Here is a 25107-nt window from a genome sequence, read left to right as displayed (position 1 = left end):
GTTTCTGTTGAGCTCCATAGACACATGAAGAATGACTGTATCTGGCGGCCCTGTCCCTTTCTCCGAGGCTTACAGTCCATTAGTCCTTTCCTCGTGTTCACTCCTGTAGGTTATCAGCATCTTCGATACTTTTAGTAGCACCCATGTCCAAAATCAGAGACCTTTTGTGTCTGTCACACCGTGGTGCTTTCTATATGCAACTTCAGAAACTTTTCTTAGACAAGGCAGACTTGTTTGGTGTCCAGAAAGCAGCTGTGCATATGAACACACAGTATGCTTCAGCTTTGACAGATGTGCACACACTTAATAATAGCCTTTGTGTCTTCTTGGTTCTAGCCTTGGTGCCTTGGGGTTGACTACGAGGAGGATTCATGGGCCTAGCTAGGTGCACATCCTCTTGCTGATAAGTGACTAGAGTCTTGCAGTAAGGCCACATTCCACTGGGGCAAGTAGTGCACCTCAGGCTATCCTAGAGCTGACAAGAGTCCCTTTCCTTCTAGTCTGGTAGGACAGCCCTGCAGATCGGGGACAGCCTGAACACTGAGAAAGCCACACTAATAGTTGTGCACACAGATGGGAGCATTGTGGAGACCACTGGGCTGAAGGGCCCAGCAGCACCTCTTACCCCAGGTATCTGCAGCACCTGACCCCAGGCTTTGTGTGTGTGTGTGTGTGTGTGTGTGTGTGTATTAATTTAAAAAATAAATAGAGTTCTATAGAAAAAGCAAATTTTTCCAGGCAGAGAAGGAATGTTGCCCATTGAAGGGTTGGCACTACCCTTTAGTGCTATTCTTATGTACCTGTGAGAGGCTTGATAGTTGGGGGTGCAGCATCAAGAGCTTTTCCGGTCATTCTGTGCTCTCATCCTCATAGCTTCTTTTTGCCCAGGTCCTCAGTCTCCTCCTACCCCACTAGCACCTGGCCAGGAGAAAGGTGGTACCAAGTACAACTGGGACCCTTCGGTGTATGACAGCGAGTTGCCTGTGCGCTGTCGGAACATCAGTGGCACGCTCTACAAGAGTAGGCTCGGCTCAGGTGAGGCAGCAACTTGACTATAATCATTCCATGTTACGACTGTTCTTTTGTACAACCCTCTTAGTAAACTGGGGCCAAGGAAGCCTGTCATGTGCAAATACCGTTGAGGAGACGGATGTGTGAGTGACTGTCAGCCCTGCATCCCTGGAGCCAGCTCAGACCACTCAGATGACAGAAGATCCCTGAAGTGGGCTGATGCTCACTGGAGACCCAGTGCAGCTTGCAGTGACCGTGGACAGTGGATTTGAGATGACTTGCCAGGCAGTATATTGGGTGATTAGAGGCCATGCAGGGCAGAGGAAAAAAAAAAGGCAATGGAAGGAAGTGATGTCATCAGACAAGCCAGCAACAGGCCTTGATGAATTCTAAGGGCCAGCCCCTTTCATTCCAGGTGGCCGGGGGCGGTGTATCAAGCAGGGAGAAAATTGGTACAGCCCAACTGAGTTTGAAGCCATGGCAGGAAGAGCCAGCAGTAAGGACTGGAAGAGAAGCATCCGCTATGCGGGCAGACCCCTGCAGTGCCTCATCCAGGTATGTGCTAGGCCCACACCAGCCTTAGGGTGAGCAGTGGGAAGTGTCCAGAAAATGGCACAAGGCAGGGTCTGATGACGAGTACTCACAGTATGGCCAGAGCAGTTGAGCTGCCCTCTAGATGTTCTTGTCCTGGGTGTGTGCTTGCATTGACTCAGAGAATTACCATGGGGAGCAGATGGGGTGATATTGGCACAGAAGAGGGACACCTCAGACACATGGGAAGAGAGGTAGAGAGAGTCAGTGGCAGGGCCCAGCCACACCTGCCTTCCTTTTGCTCCAATTTCAGTGTAAGGAAGGAAACTTTTTTCTTTAGGTTTATTATTTTATGAGTGTTTTGTCTGCATGTGTGTATGTGTGCCACGTGCATGGTACCTGTGATGTCAAAGTCCCTGGGACTGGAATTATGGACAGTGTGAGCTGCCATATGGGTACTTAGAATTGAACCTTGGTCCTCTCTAAGAGTAATACATGTTCTTAACCACTACACCCACTTTCTAACCCAAGGAAAAAGACTTGATTTTTGCTCCAAGTCAGCTCCTGACTGTGGCTATTCAGTGTCTGTGGAGTCTCGTTCCTAGGAAGAGAGACTCGAGCCTGCTTGGCAGTGGAGCATTGTGCAGACAAGAACTTTCCAGAAGTGATTGTATTTTATGCTTAGATTGTTACCTTGGTGGTGGGTGTAATATAGCATTGAACAACTTCCTAATTTCTATATTTATGTCTGTATACTATACCTATATAGTTCTATATTTGTACCTATATAATTTATATCTGTAGCTCCTTCTCTATTTCAGGATGGTATTTTGAACCCTCATGCTGCCTCCTGTACCTGTGCTGCCTGTTGTGATGACATGACTCTAGTAAGTCATTAGGTGTCGTGTGCCTCCTACCTGCAGAGGCTCTGTCCCTCCTTTTCAAAAGTTCTGTTGTCTCTGAAGGCTGCTGCCTTCACTGGGTAGAAGGTGACTGTAGGGAAATCCAGGACATTAAAATGGGAAGGCTATTTTATTTTACTAGCCAGGCCTGTAGCATAAAGTTATCACTCCAGCTACTAGGGAGGCTAAAGCAACAAGATTAGTAATTCAAGACCTTCCTGACTTAGGGTGAGTTCTAAGCCAGCCTGGGCAACTTAGTGAAAGTCTTGAAATGAAAAGTTAAAGAGAAGCTGGTCGTGGTGGCGCATGCCTTTAGTCCCAGCACTCAGGAGGCAGAGGTAGATGGATCTCTCTGAGTTCAAGGACAGCCAGGGCTATACCATGAAATCTTGCCTTATGAAAATAAAGGCAAGGAGAGAAAAGAAAAAGAGGGGGGTATAGCTCTGTGATAGAGCATGTACTCAGCATGGGAAGAGCCCCAAATACAGGGAACAAAAGCCCCTACTTTATCATGGGTGGATCTTCTAATGTTCTTGAAATAGCTTCTCATTTAAATTCATAACTGATTCAAGGAGCATGATCTTATTAATTTTGCTAAATATTACTATGTAGCTTTTAAAAATGAGATGCTAACATGAACAGATACTTTTGTTTCCACTCTCTTTAGTATTGCCAATTATTTTTAAATGTCTTAAATATAATGTAGAAGCTGCCTAGTTATGATTACCTTGCTTTAGTTTTATTAATAATCTGGTAAGTTACTATTTGATCAAAATAAAAATTTAAGCCAGGCATGGTAGCATATGGCTGGATCCCAACACTTAGGATATGGAGTGTCTCTTATTTAGGGTTCCTGTTGCTGCAAAGAGCCACCATAATCGTGGCAGTCTTATAAAGGAAAAACGTTTACTTGGAGCTAGTTTATAGTTCAAAGGTTTAGTCCATTATTGTCTTGGTGGGAAACATGGTGGCATGCAGACAGACATGGTGCTGGAGAGGTAGCTGAGAGTTCTACATCTGAATTGGTAGGCAGCAGGGAGAGTGACACTGGGCCTGGCGTAAGCATCTGAAACATTTATTTATTTATTTATTTATTTATTTATTTATTTATTTTATATAAGTACACTATCACTGTCCTCAGACACACCAGAAGAGGGCATCAGTTCCCATTACAGATGGTTGTGAGCCATTATGTGGTTGCTGGAAATTGAACTCAGGACCTCTGGAAGAGCAGTCAGTGCTCTTATCCACTGAGCCATCTCTCTAGCACCTAGCCAAGTCTTTTTAATGAGATCCTATTTTTAAAAATTAGAGAATTTTAAAAAATATTTTGTTTTATGTTTATGAGCAGAAGAGGGCATCAGATCTTGTTGAACTAAAACTATGGATGGTTGTGAGCCACCTTCTGGGTGCTAGGATCCACCTTGTGTGTGCTGGGATCAAACACACGTCCTCTGCAAGAGCAGCTGTGCTCTAAACCTCTGAACCATCTGCAGCTCCAGAGAGAACATTTTAAGAATTCCTTTAATCCTAGCACTTGGGAGGCAGGCAGATCTCTATGAGTTCAAGGCCAGCCTGGTCTATAGAGCAAATTCTAGGACTCCCAAGGCTATACAGAGAAACCCTGTCTTACTATTTTTAGACTATTTGACAGTTTCATACATTCATACAAATATATCTTGATCATAGACACCTCTGACTCCCCCTCCTACTTCCCTGCTCCCTCCTCGGCGTGTTCCCCTTTCACCTTCATTTCCTATTTTTTCTTTCATAGCTCAGTGAGTTCAGTTAGTACTGTCCATATGCATGTGAGTATGGGGCAGACAGAAATTGTAACTGGAGAGATGCTATGTTCTTGGCTGTAAATACCAAGTATACTTAAATCTTTATTTGCTTGTTTTTGAGACAGACTCTTACTGTGTATCCCTGGCTATCCTGGAACTCAGTATTTAGACCAAGCTGGCCTTGAACTCTGAGATCTGCCTGCCTATGGTTCCCAAATTCTGGGATTAAAGGGCTTTCCATCACGCCAAACTTATTTAATTTTAATATAATTCTACTGTAAAAACCTTATGAAAATAATATAATTTTTATCATCATTTAAAAAAAAAACCCAAAACAAAAATGGGGGCCAGTGTTGGCTTGTGCCTTTAATTTAGCGCTCCGGAGACAGAGGTAAGTGCATCTCTGTGAGTTCGAGGCTAGCCTGTTCTACAGAACAAGTTCCAGGATAGTCAGCACTACACAGAAAAATCCTGTCTCAAAAAACAGCAAAAACCTAATCAATCAATCAATCAATCAATCAATCAAACAAACAAACAAAACCCCCGAAATGAGTGGGGGATGGTCAGAGATCCTGAGGTATCACAGTAGCATGCAGGGATGTCTTTCAAGGGCTTCAGGACACGACACAACACAGAACCATTGACAGTGTTGTAAAGCGCAAGTCTCTAGGTATGAATCTCATAAAACATGGTGAGCTTTGTGTTGTGAAAACTAGAGAGTGCTGATGAAGGCCATCAGCAAAAGCCTGGATGTGGCAAGTCACACCACCTCACGAGCGAGGCTCAGCATGGTGAGGGAGCTAACTTCCCAAACCGACCGGCCCAGTGTCGTCAGGATTAACAGGATTCTCTAGGTACAGAGAGATTGATTCTAAAGTTTATATAAAAGTGTGAAGGGGATGAAATAGCCATAGCAGTTTTGAAAAAGAAGTCTCAAAGTTAGGTATGGTAGCACATGCCTTTAATTCCAGTACTCGGAGGCAGAGGCAGGAGGATTTCTATGGATTAGAGGTCAGTCTGCATAGTGAGTTTCAGGCCAACCAGGGCTACATTAGGAGCCTGTATTTCAGAAAAAATAGAAAAAGACAAGTCTGACATTGCCAGGCTCACACTGTGGGCTTGGATTGAATTCTCAGAGGCCATTACACCCTGCAGGAGACAACGTGGACCCCAAGTGGGGAAAAAAAAAAAGCAAAAAGCCAGGGATACTGGGTGTCAATACCCATTCCTGCCATAGTGTGTCGCCTGTAAAGTCTGGTTCTCAACTAAACTAAGATGGAGATGAGAAAGCAGCCCAGCCCACGTGGCACAGTAGCAAGCAGCAGCTGTTTTAGGGAGAGGTGCATGTCCAGATGCCAGAACCACAGGAAGGAGGGGAGGGGAGGAGATAGCTCAGTTGGAAGAATGTTTGCCCAGCATGCACAAAGCCACTGGGTTCAACCCCCTGCATCAAATAAATTTCCCACACTTGTAATATCAGCGCTCACCAGGTGGAGGTGTGTGCTGGGTATTTCTTTTGTTAATAAACCTAGAAGAGGGAATCTCAATTAAGGATTGATGTGGGAAGGAGACAGGGATCAAACTCAGGTTTTTGGTCTTGGCAGGTTTGGTGGCAAGTGCTGTCATACACCCCTGAGCTTTTTGTTTGTTTTTATTTTCAGAACAGGGTCTCACTATGTAGGTGAGGTTGGTCTTGAACTCATAGAGATCCACTAGAATCTTCCGAGTGCTAGAATTAAAGGCCTGTGCCACTAGGCCTAACCCCTGAGCCCCTGAGCTTTTTCTTTTTTCTTTTCTTTTTTTTTTTTTTTTGGGGGGGGGGGTGTTGTCACATTGTAACCCAGGCTGGACTTGAACATGGCAGCCATCCCGTCTCTGCCTTGGTTGTTGAGATTACAGGCCTACACTATGCTGCTTGCGTCCCAGTGCTGCTTCCTTGTGTTACAGATGGCTCTGCATGACTCTTCCACTGCTGATGACTTTGATTTTAGCCTGTGGTCTTCCTTGTTCTCCTTTACTTGCACCCACTTCCTTTCTTCTACGAATCTCACACTCCAGATGTCGAGGTTGTGTTCTTGCCCAGCAGCCATGCTGTTCATGTATTTCTTCAGAAAATGTCTTCTCTGCCGTTTTGTGGGCTCCTGTGGGCTTTGCTCTCTGCAGTAGTAATAGAGTCACAAATTGATAAGGAGTGGGAAGTAGGCAGTGTCCTCCGAATGTTGGTCAGCTTTACCTTTCTCCCCCAGAGTGGCCCTGTCAGGCTCTTCGTCCCTTATAAAAGGCGCAAGAAAGAAAACGAGCTGCCCACAACTCCAGTTAAGAAGGATTCCCCCAAGAACATCACGCTGCTTCCTGCCACGGCAGCCACCACCTGTGAGTGCCAGCGCAGCAGAGCAGTGCTTTGCTGAGTTGTCATCCAGTCTTTCTACCTTAGCCCAGCTCAGGGACTCTCATTTCTGAGATGGTCTGACAATGAAAAGTCTCCTTTGATTCAAACTGCAAAGTATTTTAAAGTTCACTTACATTTTATTTTCTGGCTGGAGTGCACAGTTCCCTGGGCCCCTAGTCAGACTTGGCAGTGTGGATAGAGGACTGAGTCCCGCCCTTTCTGGCTCTTTCCCCTAGGAGCCAAGGTGACTGACTTCCTGATGTCATACCACGTGTGGGGTATGTCCCTGTGTCTGCTCCTGGGATCTCTCTGAAGCCTGCACCTTTGCAAAGAGCTTCTGGCCCAGGGCCTGATGTGGCTATGAGTAAAATGTCTTTTTTGCCTTTCCAGTCACTGTGACACCCTCAGGACAGATCACTACCTCTGGGGCACTAACCTTTGACCGAGCATCCACTGTAGAGGCCACTGCTGTCATCTCTGAGAGCCCAGCCCAAGGTGATGTCTTTGCAGGAGCCACAGGTAAGTTGTCTTAGGATCTGCCTGATATGTCCCCAATCCCTATGACAGTCTCTGTTGCCTGGCTCCTCAACAGAGACTTTGATCAGGACTATGTCTTGATAGGAGCCGGGTGGGTATTTAGGAAATAGCACTGTGACCAACATACAGAGCTGGAGGTAGGTAGCATTTGCTGATGTTGCTGTAGACTGACAGCAGCCACCAGAAACAATCCTAGTCATGTGTCACTTTAAATATTCTAAGAGTCATGTTAACAAAGCACATGATATCTTTGTGATAAATTTTATTTCTTCAATCACCTGAATCCCAGCGTGTCATCAATTGAAAGTATATACTCAGGTCACTCAGCAGCCACCAGGGCCGGGATCTCTGGATTGAGTATGCAGCTGTAGGGACTTGGAACTACATCTGCTACACTGAGGCTGTCTGCCTCTCTCTCACAGTGCAAGAGGCAGGTGTGCAGCCCCCCTGTAGGGTTGGCCACCCTGAACCCCACTACCCTGGCTATCAGGACAGCTGCCAGATCGCCCCATTTCCAGAAGCTGCATTGCCAACATCACATCCCAAAATTGGTGAGTATAAAAGAATTTATGTGCATGTAAGCTATAGTTCTCAAAATTATGGTTTTGTTTGATTTTTATCCTCTGTAGTGCTGGGGATGGAACCCAGTAGCATCTCATAAATGCTAGGCGGGTGCCCTGCCTCTGACCCAGTGCCCCAGTCTCAGAACTGCTTTTTGTGAATGAAATAGGGCTTGTGCTGACATGTCTTTTTTTTCTCTTGGAGTGCTGGGTTAGGGCTGACAAGGTCCAGCCTTCTGCCTGTATTGGCAAATAAAGTTTTATTACACACAACTATGCTGTTCACTTATATATAAGGTTTCTTTTGTTTGTATCAGGCTGCTTCCATAGAGACTGAAATGACCTATTGTTGGTATTGTCAGGTCCACCCCAACAGAAATGTGTGAGCAGACTATCTCCTTGCCTTGACGAGCCATGGAATTGGAGCAAGCTGTGTCTGGTGTGAGGGACTGTGCCAGTATCTGTGTCCCCATAGCTGAGAGCTGAGATGACCCTCTCTACATGGGCACCTTGACTTTGGGTTTTCACTTAGTGGCACACTTGAGCAAATTTCTGTGTCAGTATACTTTTTAAAGGTACATACTATGGATAAAATATTACCTGCACCCTCCCCTGCTGATGGGCATTTGGTTTTACACTTGTCAAGTTCTTCAGCATTGAGGAACTTGCTTCCAAGAGCTAAAAACAGTTAAGATAAAGTCTTCGATTTTATCTGCCTGACCTCTTCCATCCCACAGGCTCATGCAGACCCTGCTTCTTCCAACCCGTGTCAACTCCTCTCCATCTCTGCTGCGGGCTGGGTCCCATCCTGCCCTAGGAGGATATGTTCTCTACTGCTCATCTTGGCATTCAGCTTGCAAGAGACCACAGATATTTAATAACATTAAAATAAGTTTTTGAAAATCTTAAATATGCAAAAAAGTTGTAAATATAATACAAAGAACTTCCTCCCCGCCGGGCGGGTGGTGGCGTACACCTTTAATCCCAGCACTTAGGAGGCAGAGGCAGGCGGATTTCTGAGTTCGAGGCCAGCCTGGTCTACAGAGTGAGTTCCAGGACAGCCAGGGCTACACAGAGAAACCCTGTCTCGAAAAACCAAAAAAAAAAAAAAAAAAAAAAAAAACAACAAAACTTCCTCCCCACCCCCAACTATTTAAGAGTAGTTGCAGGCATTACCCAACATGCTTCAGTGTTTTATTTTGTTTCCTACACACACAAAAAGATGGTATAAAACTCAGGAATTAAGTCAGCATTTATTAGTCAACCATGAGCCAGTGACTGGTGGTCCTCAGTGGCAGGGTGAGCCATGACTTTCTTTCTGAACTCTGTCCCCTTGACACTTGGGAAGGGAAAGGGAAGACTTTATCTTAATTTGTTTTTAGCTCTCGGAAACAAGTTCCTCAGTGCTGAAGAACTTGACAAGTGAAAACCAAATGCCCATCAGCAGGGGAGGGTGCAGGTAATATTTCACCTGCCTTTTGGAGGTTACCCACAGTTGTTGTGTAGCATGTCCCCTACCTTGATCCAGTGATGTTGGCCCCTGTGGAATGGGTTGTTGTCAGTGATAGTGCAGACCTGTGATGGGGCTGCCTGGTATCCTGTGTCTTCTGAGGCCTGTCTCCTTGCTGAGGGTAACCCTGACAATTGAGTGAGGGTAGGAAAGTCTCATGGGGGGGGGTTCTGAGACCACAAAGGTCTATGGTGCCTCTTCCCACTACCCACTAGGTTGGATATAGGGTTTCCCATTATAGTCAGTTCTAATGGCTGCTTTCCTGATTTCTGTTCCTCCCCCAACCCCCGCCCGACTTAGAGCCATGTATGAGGCAGCAGGAGCCCTATAGATGGTCTCTGTGTTGACTTGATCATCACTACAGGGACTTTCTTTCTGCCTTAACTAGATACTTGAGGTTCATCTCAAGTTTTTTATTAGTCATTAGTCTCTCTGTCTCTCTCTCTCTCTTTCTCCTCACCCCCCCCCCCCGTGTGTGTGTGTGTGTGTGTGTGTGTGTGTAGTGTTTCTTTTTGTTGTTTTGATATGGGGACCTTACTATATAGCTCTGGTTGGAACTCACTATGTATTCTGACTTTGTGCTCACAGAGATCTACTTCCCTCTGTCTTTTGAGTGCTGAGGTTAAAGGCATGCACCACCATACCCAGCATGTGTGTTTTTATGCACATTTGTGTGTGTGAGTGTGGATTTATGATGCCTTGGTACACTATAGCATGCATATGTGGAGATCAGAGACTGACCTGGGTATCAGTCTTTCCCTTCCACCTTGTTTGATACAGGCCTCTTGTTTTTCCACTGCCAATATCAGGCTAGCTGTCATTCAGAGCCTGGGCAGTCTCTCCTGTCTCCTCAGTCTCACCTCGAAGCTCAGAGGCATGCTGGATTGCAGATGTGCACTATGACATCTAGATTTTACCTGAGTTCCTGGGATTCAGTCTCAGGTTTTTATGCTTGTGCTGTAAGTGCTTTACTCACTGAGCAACCTTACTAGCCCTCATCCCAAGTATTAAATCCCCTCTCCTTTCAGAGTCACTGGTGTATCTGGCCTACGTCATAGAGGTTGTAACTGATGAGTACTGGCTTTTGTGATGACTGGGTGCTTTATCCAGTTTACAGGGGATTGGAAAGAGGCTTTGTGCAATAAAACACCATCCCACAGAAGCCCTGTCACACTGGGTATTAATGGTGTGTCTATTCCCAAACTTCTCAGTAGACTAAAGTAGAAAGCACTTTGTACCCCCCACATGCACCTCTATTCTAGACCTACCTGCACAGAGTCTAAAATCACAGTGTGTTCTGGTCTGTCTGTCTTGGTGGCTTTCTTCTCCAGCCGTGAGAATCATGACTCTCAATGTCCTTAGTTACCTCTATATTGACTGCAGACCCCAGAAAGATTTTCCAGATAAGCCTTCATTTTCCTAGGTGTGGTGCTGGCTGAATGTCTCTGTTCCCTGCCCTCAGTGTGCTTGTCCTGTGGCTATTTGGTTCTGTGTTTCATGACTTCCCCCTTCTCTGGGTGAGTGTCTTGCTTGCCATTTCTTTCTCTTGTCTGTGAGCTTATATTGTAGCCCTTAGGTTAGAAGTAATCAGCCCTCAGGGAAGGCTTTTGGCTGACAGTGTGTGGGAACATGAGCAAGAGTCGGGACATTGTTCATCTCCAGTGCATCTCCTCACACCCGAGGCTGCACCTAAGCTTGGACGTCACTAATCTCTGTTTATCCATCATTCTACATTCTAGTCCTGACATCGCTGCCTGCCTTGGCCGTGCCACCCTCCACCCCCACCAAAGCTGTCCCTCCCACTGTGGTCAGTGGGCTGGAGATGTCAGAACATCGGAGCTGGCTGTACCTGGAAGAAATGGTCAACTCCCTACTCAACACAGCCCAGCAGCTGAAGACACTGTTTGAACAAGCCAAGCAGGCGAGCTCTTGCAGGGAAGCTGCTGTGACCCAGGCGAGAATGCAGGTTGATGCAGAGAGGAAAGAGGTAATGTGAGCTCAGACATGTGCCCATCACCCTCTCCCGGCCCTGGGGTAGCATGTGATTCCTATGCTGGCCTACGAAGATTGTTGGTCCACTGGCCCTGAGAAAGGAGCTCTGGAAAATAATACAAATAGGGTAGCAGACACTAATGAAACATTTGAGTGAGATTGGCATACTTCAGCAGGGAAGACATTTTTGTATACACCAACCATTATTTTTGAATGCATGGTATCATAGATGTTTCTCCATTCAGGCTATTTTTATGTAGTAAAATATGTCTCATATTTTAACTTTAGAAAGTGTTAGTTGGTGTGGATCTGATACATAAACACACACTGTTTTCCATTTGCTGTTTCCAGTGCCCTGCCTCCCGTGGGCCATGGAAGGTGTTGTGACCTTGCGGCCACTGTTTTCCCTTAACTTCTCAACACCCGGGCCCGGTGCATCCAAAGACAAATGACTATTAACGTTTCCTGTGCACTTCGGATGTTTTTTAATCAAAGTAAAATTCACTACAGTAAAATGCCCGTGACCTGTTAGAGCGTGGGCAAACGTCAGCAGCCACGCTGGTGAGGGCGGCCGCCCAGTGCAGAGCCCGGCGGTGTCCCCTTCCTGTCTTGTTTCCTTCACTCAGCACAGCACTTGTGGGTCTTGAGGCTCATTTTCCTTCAGTTATTCAAGCAGCAGTTGTGAAGAAGACTTTCCTTTCCCCACCAGAGATCTGCTGAGAGGCAGCTGATGACTTGATACAGGTCTGCTTTCACACTTAATCTAGATCACTTAGAAATATGTGGGATTCTCGGGTAGTTGAGGATTTCCTGTGTTTCTTGTGGCAGTTGACTTCATTCTAGTGTGGCTCTGGAGACTGTTTTCTGTGGGACTTTAGCTATGTTTGTTTATTTTATGTGGATTTTTTGTTTGTTTTGTTTTTAAGACAGAGTCTGTCTGTATAGTCCTGGCTACCCTGGAACTCACAGAGATCCACCTGCCTCTGCCTGCATGCTGAGTGTGTTTAATGCTGAGATTAAAAGTGTACACCACCACATCCACCTTTGTGTTTTGAGACAAGGTCTCATGTAGCCCAGGCTAGCCTTCAACTTGCTATGTAAATGAGGCTGTCCTTAAACTTGAGATCCCTCTCCCCCTAACCTCCAAGTACTGGGATTATAGGCATAAGCCACCGAGCCTGGTGTGTTTTTTGAGGCAGAATCTTCCTATTTAGCTCTGATTGGCCATCTCATGATCCTTCTGCCTCAGTCTACTTAGTGTTGGTTTTTAGGACTGTGTCACCTTATCCGGCTTAAGTTCAGTGGGGTTCATCTTGTGCTGCAGTTTGTACTCTGTTTCGATGAACATTGCTATGTTCTTGGTAATGGCTTACTTCCTTGGGTTATTTCTGTATTCTGCAACATCATCAGGTCACAATAATCTGACACTATTTAACTCTTCAGGCTTTCCTTCCATCCGAAGAGTTCCATGGGTACTACACACATTTAGTGATCATATAGACATGAAAGTGAAACACTCATACACATAGAATAATTATAGGATTTAAAAAATATATTAATAAGCTGGGTATAGTGGAGCATGCCTTTAATCCCAGCACTCAGGAGGCAGAGGTAGGTGGAGTTCTGTGAGTTCCAGGCCAGTCTAGTCTACATAGGGAATTCCAGGAAGGCCAGTGCTACATTGTGAGACCCTGTCTCATAGAAACAAACCAATAATAAAAATATATTAACAAAAAGAACCCACTGATAATCAGTTGGCCACGGTAGCTGTTCTTGTACTGAATCTGGTGATGCTAGGAACAGGCCTTGACTGCTGGTGTGTGACCAGAGTCATGTGGCTGGTGGGAACAGACCAGAGGGAAGTAAAGAACCCTGTCACCATCTGGCTCCTGGGTACCCAGCCTAGCATACATGATGATGGCTTTGATAAATGTGCTAGCCACAGCAGTGAGCTCTTGTGCATTGGAGGGTGCTAAATTAGAACTCAAATCTTTTGAGGACTAACCCTTCTGTCATCTCAGTAGACATGGAGTCGAAATCCTATAGGAAGGCTCTATACATGGGTCCCTGAGAGAACAAAGTGGGAGGGGAGGAAATTGTGGTCAACAGCTCAGTTATCTTCTTTTTACCTATTGAAAAAGTGTGGATGTTCTTGAGATTGGCTGAAACACTAACATCTAAATATACCAACTGGAACCTAAACACACCAACTGGAACCTAAACACACCAACTGAAACCTAAACACACCAACTGGAACCTAAACACACCAACTGGAACCTAAACACACCAACTAAAACCTAAACACACCAACTGGAACCTAAACACACCAACTGGAACCTAAACACACCAACTAAAACCTAAACACACCAACTGGAACCTAAACACACCAAATAAAACCTAAACACACCAACTGGAACCTAAACACACCAAATAAAACCTAAACACACCAATTAAAACTTAAACACACCAACTGGCATTACTAAGTTTGCACTCTGAGAAAACAATCCCTTGCCATCGCAGTTTGACTTGCAATCAGTCCTGCTTGATCCCAGGATAGGAAGTGGAGGTTCAGAGAGCAAACGATGCTTGTGCTGCAGTGGAAAGTTCATGGTGGGGCCCTTTCCACTTGGGGTTATACAGCAGGGCCAGCTGAGAAGCCTTATTGAGGGGCTTTCAGGAGGTAGTGCAGGAGTTGACCTAACAAGGCTGGAGGCATCCTGAGTTGGCCAGCTTTCACGTTTTATTTGGAATTTTAAAAGAGATTAAATTTAGCCTAGCTGAAGCAAGTTGTTACAGGAGTGTGTGTGTGTGTGTGTGTGTGTGTGTGTGTGTGTGTGTGTGTGATTACATGTACAGAGACTAAATAAACAGGGCGGAAAAGCAGATGCCCTTGCCTGTCAAGAACACTGTGTCCAACAAAAACCAAGCTGGCTGAGTAGCCGCAGGGTCTTAAATTAACCACTGCATCCAAGAGCCCTTGCCTGCTTGCTGAGCAGTTCAAAGGTACAGGTACAAGAGGGGCTCGTCTGTCCAGACTATGACAGGGGAGAGCTGTTCTTGCCTTCTCCTGCTTGAACCTAACATTCACTTGAGTGAGACAGTCCCAGAGCAGGAGCATGGCCTTCCACTATTGTCTTCCTGGCTGCTGACCAGAGATGCCACTGCTCATCCCTGAGTCCCCAGGAAGCTGCTTGAGGGGACCTGTCTATACAACAGTGGGACACCTTGGACATGCTGACCACATAGACTCAAGAAGGAGCTATCCCAGGGGGCCGGGTAGAAAGACAGTTATTTCACAGGAGTTAATTCATTCACAGGAACACTCCTGATCAGAGGATAGAAAGACACAGACAAAAGATTAGGCATGGTGATGGTGCACACACTTCTGATCCCAACAGGGAATAAGTTCATGCAAGCCTGGGCTACATAGCAAGTTCAAGCCAGACAGGCTACCATGGCTTTTTCCCCACAGCCAGCTTAGCTGACCATGGCCCTTTCCAAGGTTTCAATTTGGTGTTTATTAGGCAGCTGAACAAGAGATCCATGGTGGTTTCACTTGCTCTTGGCCTCCAATCAGATACTATTAATCCAACCCCTCGGCCTGCCTGCTGTCAGTCCTGCTTTGTGATGAATCTGTGGATTTGACACTTTTGTCTTCTTCAGTGGCTTGACTAGGAGACCCTCACACCTATTCTATTTTTTGTGTTGAGTCTCAGCTCCTTAGAACATGCTCTATCAGTGGTTCTGAGGGAGGATATTCAAGGCTCCCTTTTCATGGCTAGTACCTGAAGTGGTGAACCATTGTAGGAACAGCCCCTAGTCTTCTGCCCACTGACTCATTCATTCATCCATCTACAAGAGCCTCTAGCCTGGACCACATAGTGTAAGCCAGTTGTTTCTTGTTTCAGCCAACACGTACCACATACACAGCACACAGAGCACACAGCACTGCACATAACACACAACTGTTGTACTCTTTCTAACAGCTTAGGTTTGTTTTTGGTTTTTTGTAAAGATTTATTTATCTATTTATTTTATGTGTATGAGTATACTGTAACTGTCTTCAGACACACCAGAAGAGGGCATCGGATCCCATTACAGATGGTTGTGAGTCACCATGTGGTTGCTGGGAATTGAACTCAGGACCTCTGGAAGAATAGTGCTCTTAACCACTGAGACATCTCTCTAGCACATGTTTTTTGTTTGTTTGTTTTTTTATATTTTAATGACTTATCTATTTTCATGTTATGTATATTGGTGTTCTGCCTGCATGTATGTCTGTGTAAGGGTGTTGGATCCCTTGGAACAGGAGTTACAGACAGTTGTGAGCTGCCATGGGGTGCTGGGAATTGAACTCGTCTTTAGGAAGAGCAACCTGTGCTCTTAACTGATGAGCCAGCTCTCTAGCCCCCAGCTCTCCAGCCCCCAGCTCTCCAGCCCCCAGCTCTCCAGCCTCCAGCTCTCCAGCCTCTAGCTTTCCTGCTTTCAATTCTCAGGCTTTAGGTGTGTATGTAGGCCAGGTTCTTCCAGTGCCCAGATACCAGCCAGTCATTGCTTCCCTGTCATTCTCTGTGAAACCTGTGGAGGCCACACCTATAGAAGTAGAGCTACTGTCTTAAAGGGACAGGCCATGGGGCTGGACAAGGGGTCTTTGGAATTCTGCCTGAATGGCTCTGAAAGGAAGAATGTCCTCCACCCCAGTCAGACATCATACTGCACTGAAGTAGGTGTTCAGGGAGGGGATGTGCATCCCTCCTTTCCCATGTCCTCTGAGGACCATTGGGAATGCTCCTCCTGAGTCACCATTCTACCTGCAACTTGTCCATCGGCAGCATTTAGACGAGACACCGTTCTGCAGTCACCCCAGTGCTTTCTGATGCAGAGAGGGACAGAGCAGCCTATGATGGCAGCTGTGACCAAGACCACAAAGGCTGCTCCTCACTCTCGTTTCATTCTACTCCCACTTGGTGGCATCGGAGCTCTTACACAGGTGTACACACACACCTTTCTTTCTTGGCTGCTGGTTTTTCTTGGTTGCTTGTTTTCTTTCAATCTTGGCCAAGATTGGCCTAGAACTTGCAATCCCCCTGCATCTGCCACCCAGGTACTGGGACTGTCTAAATGTACTGAATTCCAAGGTGCCTTATATGCTTTTTGGTTTTGTTTTTTTGAGTCAGAGTTTCTCTGTGTAACTCTGGCGTCCTGGAACCTGCTTTGTAAACCAGGCTGGACTCAAACGCTGAGATCCACCTGCCTCTGTCTCCAGAGTACAGTACTGGGATTAAAGGTGTGTGCCACCACTGCTTGCCTATCCTTAAATGCTTTTAATAGACTGGAAAGACAAGACTGTGGCAGGAGCTACATGTCTGTCTTCTACCCATTTCACCTGCAGTGTCACCAGCACACACACAGACGGAATACAAGCTTTAGACATGCTGAAGATGGATTATAAACTGCTTGTGAGAGAGGCAGGATTGGGATCTTTACTTGGTAGGATCTTTGCTTCTCTTGCCCTAGGGAGTGGGGTCCTTCAGAAACAGAAAAGGCCAGATGGAGTAGCCCTGCTGGGGTTCTGTGAACAGATGCACCTGAGAGGACCCGAGCAGAAGCAGGGCTGCCTAGAGATCTGAAGGTACACAAAAGTCTCAAAGACTTGTACTGGAGGGAAGTGGTTTCTCTTTCTCCAGGCTATAATATGGCATAGTACTGAGTCGTATGATCTTGGGGTCAAGGTATGAGAGACAAAGATCCTTATTTCGTGACAAAGTATAGGAGACCTAGGATAGCAAAACTGAAACAAGCAAAGTCAGGCCTCAGCCTGGACAAAAGGCAAAAATAGCTGCTGTGCAGATTTGCTGCAAAATGGTGTTTATTATTTGATGCATTTCTCTGGCACGGAACTTCTCATTGGCCGGTCCTTCAGGGAGGTACACACATAGTGTGTAGTGTGGCTCCCTCTCTGAATTCTCACATCCTGTTGGTTCAGGATATAAGCCTTATCGAATACAGGCCCCATGGCTCAGTAGTCCTTCCTTTTTGATCTCTGGACTCAGTCTCACAGTAGACTCCCTGTGACCTTTCAACCCCAGGATGGACTGAGAATATGTAGATAAGCAGGCAGCTAGGGAAGACGGGCCCTAGCGCCTCCTGCATATCTGCCGTTCTCTGGTGAGCTCTAGGTGCATCTCACACTGAAAATAGGTCCAAACTATTCATTTCTTAAAGGTGCTGAAGAGGGCCAGAGAGATGGTTCAGTGTAAAGGCACTGGCTGCCAGGCCTGATGACCTGAGTTTGATCCTAGGAACATGCTGGAAGGTGAGAACCAACTCCTGCAAGTTATTCTCTGACCTTCACATGTGTACCATGTCATGTATGTTCAAACGCCCACACATAAATAAATGTAATAAAAATGTGAAAGCCTTTAAAGAAGTCAGGAACAAAGAGACAGGTGGATTTCTGAGTTCGAGGCAAGCCTGGTGTACAATGTGAGTTCCAGGCTAGCTCCAACTAGTTATCTAGGGACAAGGCATTGAACTACCCCCATCATCAGCAGGTCCCAAGTTCAAGTTAGGACTTACAGAGCATTTGCAGATCTGATGATGAATACATCCTTGAGAGATTGGGGGTTAATGTTTGGGTTTTCTGTGAGGCATTGCTCAGTTACCTATGCCATACAGTTTGTACAGTTTAGAAATCAGTGGTGCCTAAAGCAGTGGGTGGCATAGCCGTTCGTCGTTCATATTCCTGCCAAGTTGACACTGAAGCCGGCCTGGGTGCTGTGCCAATAGACAGTTCACCAGCCCTCCCTCTGGGGCCCAGGTCTGAGTACCCTTTCTTTCTGAAGCTGATGCCAAGGACTCCCTGCCTGTTGGTTCTCCATGCTGCTGGGGAGTGGTTCTCTACAGGCTTCAGGCTCACACCAGGCTCTTCAGACCAAACGCCCCAGAGGGAGTTCTGTGGCCTCTTTACTGGAGATCCCAGTGGTGATCCTCTTCTGTTGTGGCTCAGTCAGCATGGAAAGCCACTCTGTGGCTCCAAGACTCTCTGTAGGTTTCTAGGAAGCTCAGCGGGCCTTTTTGAGGTTGCTTTGGCAGCACGGACAGCTGTTACTGCTGTCTCTCTGCTAGCATGGTGGAATGTTGTCTCTGAAAGAAGAGACTGATCTTGGGGCCCTCTTCCAATTTTTTCAGAAAAGCTGCAGCATAGGGTCCCTGTAACCGTCACAGGCGGTCCTCCGGGAACGTGTCAATCATAGCCCTCTTGTCCTGCCTCTGAATACAACTGCCAGCTCCACAGTGAGTTTCATTATTGCTGCCATTTTTGTGCTCAGGGCTGTCTGGGGCACACAGGCTAGCTACCCCAGCACAAGAAGGGGAGGGGTATCTCCCCCAGCTACATAGGCCAGGCTGCTCCCCTCTTCTCTACAGCTCTGAAGTCTGGCAGGTCATCTGTTGGACATGCTCAGACTGGCTCTTCTCACAGTGGACCTGACAGAGGCTTCAGCAGGAAGGTCCCATCCTATCTCACTGCATCCTGAATTCAGTGGCAGGCCTTGCAGCCTGGACTAGGATGCCTGCTGTTGTTTGCTGTCTCTCTCTCTGCAGACCTGGTCACTGAGCAAGTACACCTGGGAGCTCTCCTGGACAGGAGTTAGGAGTTAACCAACCAGTTTGTCTCCTGCCCTCTTGATCTGTCTGGTCACTTATTTCTAGCAGGATGAACACACTGATGTTTTGAGATCTCTGGTTATAGCCAGTGCTGGCTTCCTAGCTCCTGTGTGTCCGGACCTCCACTTCCCCACAGTGCCTTCCTGACTCTGGCCTACCAATTCTGTCTACATGGTTATGGGTTGGTTTTTTTTTTTTTTTTTTTTTTTTTTTTTTTTTTCTTTCAGTTTTTTGTCATTTAACATGGAGACAGAGTCTGGCAGCTAATTCAGTGCCCAGGATCCGTCTGCAGTTAATGCTTTCTGAAGGGAATGAGGTAGCTGATGTTTCATAGATAAAAAGACGGTAGTCACGGTGAAGACCACAGTAGGAAGCTAACATTTAGAACAAGAGCCTACAAGTAACTATTGTGTTTCCAGCATACCTGCAAGAGCAGTGATCAGAGTGGACTGAGTAACACTGTGAGCCCAGCAGTCACATCTGTATATTGTATGTGTTGTACATATTGGTCACAGCAGGCTGTTGCCCATTGCCTACCAGCATGGATCCCTTTGGCCTGTGTGACCCAGTACCCTAATGGATGCCCTTCCCAACTTCAGTCCTTCAGTTCATTAACCATCCTCCACTAATGTGGCTTAAAGAAAAAGTACAGGAAACATTGGGCAATTAGTGCTCTTTCAATAGAGTGACTCTGAAGAGTGGCATGGAGGAAACCTTGGGGATACTAAGACCACTGAGTATACTAGACCCAGACTCCATAGTAGAGCTGATGCACTCAAGGCATCGCAGAGAGGTCGCAGTGCTGGTCCCCCACTTTTCTACAGGCTGGGACCTCAAGCACTCAGGAAGTGTGCTGAAGGATTGAGAACTTTTCCCAAGTTGGACTTTCTATACCCTCATGGCTAATATTCTGTTTCATTGTACAGAGTAGACTCAGATAAAGGGAAGCCAGTTCTGTACAGCTGACCCTGGGATGGACACAATCCACAGCTGTACCTAGTGTTTCTGTTGGTCATGGGTGGCTGCCATGGAGCCGAGCGCCTGCTGTGATGCTGACGCTTGTTTGTCCTTCTTGCAGCAGTCATGTGTCAACTGCGGCCGGGAGGCCATGAGTGAGTGTACCGGCTGCCACAAAGTTAACTACTGCTCTACGTTCTGCCAGCGCAAGGTAGCGTGACTGCTCACATTGCTTGTATCACCTCAGCCTTTCCCCGCTCTGGTGTCCTGGATAGGTGCCTAGACTACTCTAAGCACCTGCGGGCCAGAACACTGGCTTCAGGGTTATGGTCTGGGTACTGTTCAGAGCAGTGGCTGCTTGGAGCTGCCTGCTGAATCTTCTGCAGAAGGACAGATTCCCCTCAGAATGCTCAGTAGTCTCCTACACACACACACACACACACACACACACACACACACACACACACACACCTACCTTACTGGGTCTGGGTTCTCCCTTCCCATTTCTCCAGGCTCCCAGCTGGATCTGTGAGATGAAAGCACATGAACACCTATGTGCCCATGGTAAGGCCTTCACTGGGCAAAGTTTACTGGTAAGGAGTCCATGTTCTGAGGGCCTCTCACCAGGTCCTAGCCCAGCAGGCCCCACAGAGCATTGCAGGAATGGTTGCCCAGTGTCGTTGTTTATATTAATCATTGGCTCTTAGTCGGCCAAGAAGCATTTTTCCTTTTTTCTTTTCTTCTTTTTAATTTTGTTTTGTTTGTTTTTTGAGACAAGGTTTCTCTGCATAGTTCTGGCTGTCCTGGAATTTACTCTGTAGACCAGGCTGGCCTCAAACTCAGAGATCCACCTGCCTCTGCCTCCTGAGTGGTGGCATTAAAGGCGTACGCCATCACTGCCTGGCCCTTTTTGTCTTTGAGACAGGGTCTCATATATTTCAGGCTGCTGTAGAACTCCATATATAGTCGAGAATAACCTTAAATCAGGCAGGCACTCTGCCACCTGAGCCAATCTCCAGTCCCCCAGCACTCCCCCCCCACCCCCCACTTTTTTGAGACAGTGTTTTATGTAGCCCAGGCTGCCCTTGAGCCTCCTGTTGGCTCCTTTTCTCTGGTGCTTGGATTTGAAGCTTGCTGCCACCCCTAGCATTAAAGAGAGTCGTTTGAATGTCTAATCGTTTGATATTGTGACATGACATTGTCATCTACAAAGTGCACACGCAGGAACTACATAATCAAGTAATTAGGGGGAGTGGGGGGGATAAAACCAAAACTCTCATGATGTTTTAAGTAAGTTTATCGTGTTGGGCTGCATCCATACCGCCCTGGGGCACTAGTGGGCTGTCAGCTGAACACTTAGAACATCATGTACTTAAACCTCTGCCCTTCCTGAGAGCACCTTGGAACAGCTAGGTACCTCATTATTTTTATTTCTCCCAAAATCTTCAGCCCATGGTTATCCTAGGAAGTACATGAAGCCAAGTCTGGGTTGTGGCAGCCACTTTGGTCTCCCAACACTCTCCAAGTAGTCATTTCTGTTCCTTGTGCCTTACTGATTTGGTTGCTTCTTTTTCACCTAGTCCAAGTTTTAAAAATGTAGGAGTTTTAAGAGTTCCTTTGTAGAGCTAGCTCAGTAGCCACTGCAGGTTCAAGCTGTATCTGCTGACAACCTCCCACAAGACCCTCACCTGGTGGCTTGCTGAAACCTGGCTAGCTAACAGAAGTGTGGATATGGGAAAACAGGCCCGAAGGGCAGCTCCTGAAGTGGACATGTGCCCCCTAGCTTGAGGTCTACAGGTACCTTAGAGCTGCACATGTCACAAGGAAAATGCAGTGTTCCACCCTGATGGAACCTGGCAGTCAGTCCTGTCTGCCCTGGGGAATCCTCGGGAGCCATTGCCTCCGGGGTTTAGAGGGGTGGTGTGGCCTGTGTTCTCAGGACATCTCTAGAGCTGCACTTGTCTCCAAAGGGCCAGAGATTTGGGGAGCAAAATCAGAAGTTTGTCTTCTCTTTTTTGGGGGGGTGTTGGTTGTTTTTGAAGGGGGACAGGGTTTCTCTGTGTAGCCTGGCTGTCCTAGAACTTACTTTGTAGATCAAGCTGGCCTCAAACTCACAGAGACCCACCTATCTCTGCCTCCCGAGTGCTAGGATTAAAGGCATGGCTACCACACCTGGCTAGGAGTTTGTCTTCTGAACTCCACTAACAAACTTTTGCACTGAGAAATGGTCAGCCAAGTTGTTCTACTGGTACTTGGGGATGCTGGGACGAGAGCAAGGCTGTGAGACCATAGCGCACCAGTAACTCAGAAGTCTGTCTCAGTCTGAAGCGTCCTGAAGTGTAGGCACAAGGCTCAGTAGAGACCTTGTCACAGTGCAGACTTCTGTCTCACCCTTCACTTCCTGTTCTGGGAGCTTTGATTCTAGGAATAATCTTGGCGAGATTCTATTTCTCAGAGCCACTATGCTAGGTCAGCCATCCTCTGATGTCCTCCATCAATAAAGACAAACACGCCAGCTTTCTCTTTTGTTTTGGTTTTGATTGAAGGGATAGCATTTCTCTGTATGGCCCTGGCTGTCCTAGAATTCATTCTATAGACCAGGCTGACTTCAAACTCAGAGATCCTGCTGCCTCTGCCTCCCAAGTGCTGGGATAAAGTCACATGTTAGCTCTTCATTTGAATTGCTATATAATGAGTGTAGAGGACTGGAGAGTTGACTCAGTACTGTTGTTCTTGCAGAAGACCTGGGTTCAGTTCCCAGCACCCACATGATGGCTCACAACCATCCTAACTCGAGTACTAGGGGATCTGGTGCCCTCTTCTCCCCTCCATGAACACTAGGCACAAACATGGTACACAGACATTCATGCAGGCAAAACACCCATACACATAAGTGAAAATAATAAGTCTTTTTAAAAAAGTGAATGTCACTATCCAAAATTCTGATGTTGGCTTCAAAGGGAACAGTAGCTGGGATCTGAAGGAGCAGAAGCCAGAGGCCACTTTAAACAAGTGGAGTTTGTAGTTTTCCTCACCTGTGTCAACTGGGCACCTGAAGAGGTAGCTCTCTCTGTCCTCTTTTTGAGCTAGATGACACTCACACTCACAGCGTGTTTTTGCTTTTAACTTGCACAGTGTTTATTTCCTTCAAACCCCATGTGAACTGTGTGTCAGAACATTTTAGTTGGTTCTGATTTATATACCATAAAATTCACCTGCTTTATATTCATATAGTCAGTGAATTTTAGTAACTTTAGAGGGGTACAATAATCCAGTGCATTTTGAAACATCTCTCAAAAGAATCCCTGGAGCACCCGCCCACCCCTGCCACCCTCATTTCCCCCCAGGCCCTGGTGGGGATAATCCGCTTTCCTTAAGTGCATTTGCTTGTTGTAGACATTTCATGTTGAAGAAACCACCCAGCACATGTCCTATTGCAGCTAGCTACTTTGGCCACCGTTTGTTGTTTTGTTGTTGTACTGGGGTTTGATCTTAGGCCAAGCAAGTACTATATCAATGAGCTATACACACTCATTTAGTTTGTTTGCTTTTAATTACATTATTTATGTATTTGCTTACTTATTTAGCATGCCAGTGGGGGTGCCAAGGTACATGCATGGATATCAGATGATAACCTGAAGGAGGTGGTCCTCGCCTTCCACATGTGGGTCCTGGAGATTGAATTCAGATCATCAGGCTAGACAGCAAGTGACCTATTGTTCTAACTGATCTCCATGACCCCTCCCCCCTTTTCTTTTTGATAGGGGTTTACTATGTATCCCAGGCTGGCCTTTTTTTTTTTTTTTTTTTTTTTTTTTAAATATGTGAGTACACTGTAGCTGTCTTCAGACACTCCAGAAGAGGGTATCAGATCCCATTACAGATGGTTGTGAGCCACCATGTGGTTGCTGGGAATTGAAATCAGGGCCTTTGGGAGAACAGTCAGTGCTCTTAACTGCTGAGCCATCTCTCCAGCCCAAGACTGGCCTTTTTTTGATATAGAGTTTACTATGTATCTTAAGCTGGTCTTTAACTGGTGACTTCTTGCCACAGCACTCCAAGTGCTGCGGTTAGAGGCTTTTCCCACCATCCCTGAACTAACAACATTTGAAAAAGGGATGTTCACTTTAAGGTTTTAATTATATGGGTTGACATATATAGGAAAGGATGTGTCTAAATCTGCAGAGTTTGCACATGAGCTGTGTACCTCCCTGCAGTGTGAACCTGAAGCTGTCAGCTGGGAGAGTTAAGAATAGTTTGCATGCTCAACCACATGCGTGCTACTTGTTACCCACATAACAGGGCTTGTCTCTGCCAGGGATCCTAGAAGGGTTGTGTCTGTTTCCCATCATCGTGCCAGGCCTTTCTGCTTCACTGCTTTGGAGAATCTACATGTCCGTAAGCGTAGGCTGCTCTGAGAAAGTCTTGTCAAGCATCCGCACCTGCTCTCATGGCCAGGGCTGAATATTTTCTTTTTCTTTTTCTTTTTCTTTTTTTTTTTTCCAAGGGGGAGGAGGTTTATTTAGGAGATAGGGCAAAGGTGGGGAGAAGAAGGTGGAAAGGTAAGAGAGAAGAGAAGTAGAGGCCGGCCATGACCACGTGGAGAGAGAGGAAGGTTGGGGGAGGGGACAGAGAGGCAAGAGGGTAAGAGAGAGAGAGTAAGAGAGTAAGAGCAGGGCTGAATATTTTCAAGCAAGCCAAAGACATCACTGTTTGCATCTTCGAGCCAGGATCATTTTCAGTCACATAGAGACTTTTTCTTTTCTTTTTTTTTTTTTTTTTTTTTTTGGTTTTTTGAAACCGGGTTTCTGTCCTGGAACTCACTCTGTAGACCAGGCTGGCCTCAAACTCAGAAATCCGCCTGCCTCTGCCTCCCAAGTGCTGGGATTAAAGGCATGCACCACCACTGCCCGGTGAGACTCTTAATGGGATTTTTTTTTTTTAAAGTCATTGTTTTAAAAGTATATGTTGTTGGTGCCAAGTATGGTGACACACATCTTTAATCCCAGCATTTAGGAAGCTGATCTCTATGAGTTCAAGGCCAGCCTGATCTACATAGCAAGTCCCAGGCCAGCCAAAGCTATCTAGAGACCCTGTCTCAAAAAGAACAGCAACAAAAAGTGTGTGTGTGTGTGTGTGTGTGTGTGTACATGTGTGTACTGCTGAGAGACTGAAGAAGGCATCAGGTGTGTTTCTTAGTATCTACCCATTCCTTTGAGACAGTCTCTCCCTGAATTCTTCCTTGGTTAACTGGAAGCCAGCAAGC

General features: G+C 46.4%; 1 protein-coding gene across 11 annotated transcripts in view; it reads left to right on the top strand.

The window, feature by feature from the left end:
* The window catches only part of Deaf1 (DEAF1 transcription factor), a 31360-nt gene that overhangs the window by 4042 nt on the left and 2211 nt on the right, over positions 1 to 25107 (top strand). For 2 of the 11 annotated variants that reach the window (XM_034495455.2, XM_076913326.1), the window contains 9 exons: positions 501 to 630; positions 874 to 1035; positions 1427 to 1566; positions 2364 to 2429; positions 6475 to 6601; positions 7008 to 7136; positions 7577 to 7705; positions 10964 to 11211; positions 19963 to 20052. In XM_034495455.2, the coding sequence (XP_034351346.1) occupies positions 501 to 630; positions 874 to 1035; positions 1427 to 1566; positions 2364 to 2429; positions 6475 to 6601; positions 7008 to 7136; positions 7577 to 7705; positions 10964 to 11211; positions 19963 to 20052 (1221 nt within the window). Of the gene's footprint in view, positions 1 to 500; positions 631 to 873; positions 1036 to 1426; positions 1567 to 2363; positions 2430 to 6474; positions 6602 to 7007; positions 7137 to 7576; positions 7706 to 8076; positions 8156 to 10963; positions 11212 to 17441; positions 17533 to 18407; positions 18513 to 19962; positions 20053 to 25107 lie in introns of all 11 variants that reach the window. The other 9 variants (XM_076913313.1, XM_034495494.2, XR_013104013.1 and 6 more) reach the window with 8 other exon arrangements.

The sequence above is a fragment of the Arvicanthis niloticus genome, chromosome 1 (genome assembly GCF_011762505.2).
Source record: "Arvicanthis niloticus isolate mArvNil1 chromosome 1, mArvNil1.pat.X, whole genome shotgun sequence".
Classification (NCBI taxonomy): domain Eukaryota; kingdom Metazoa; phylum Chordata; class Mammalia; order Rodentia; family Muridae; genus Arvicanthis; species Arvicanthis niloticus.
This window is presented reverse-complemented; position numbering and strand designations above follow the sequence as displayed.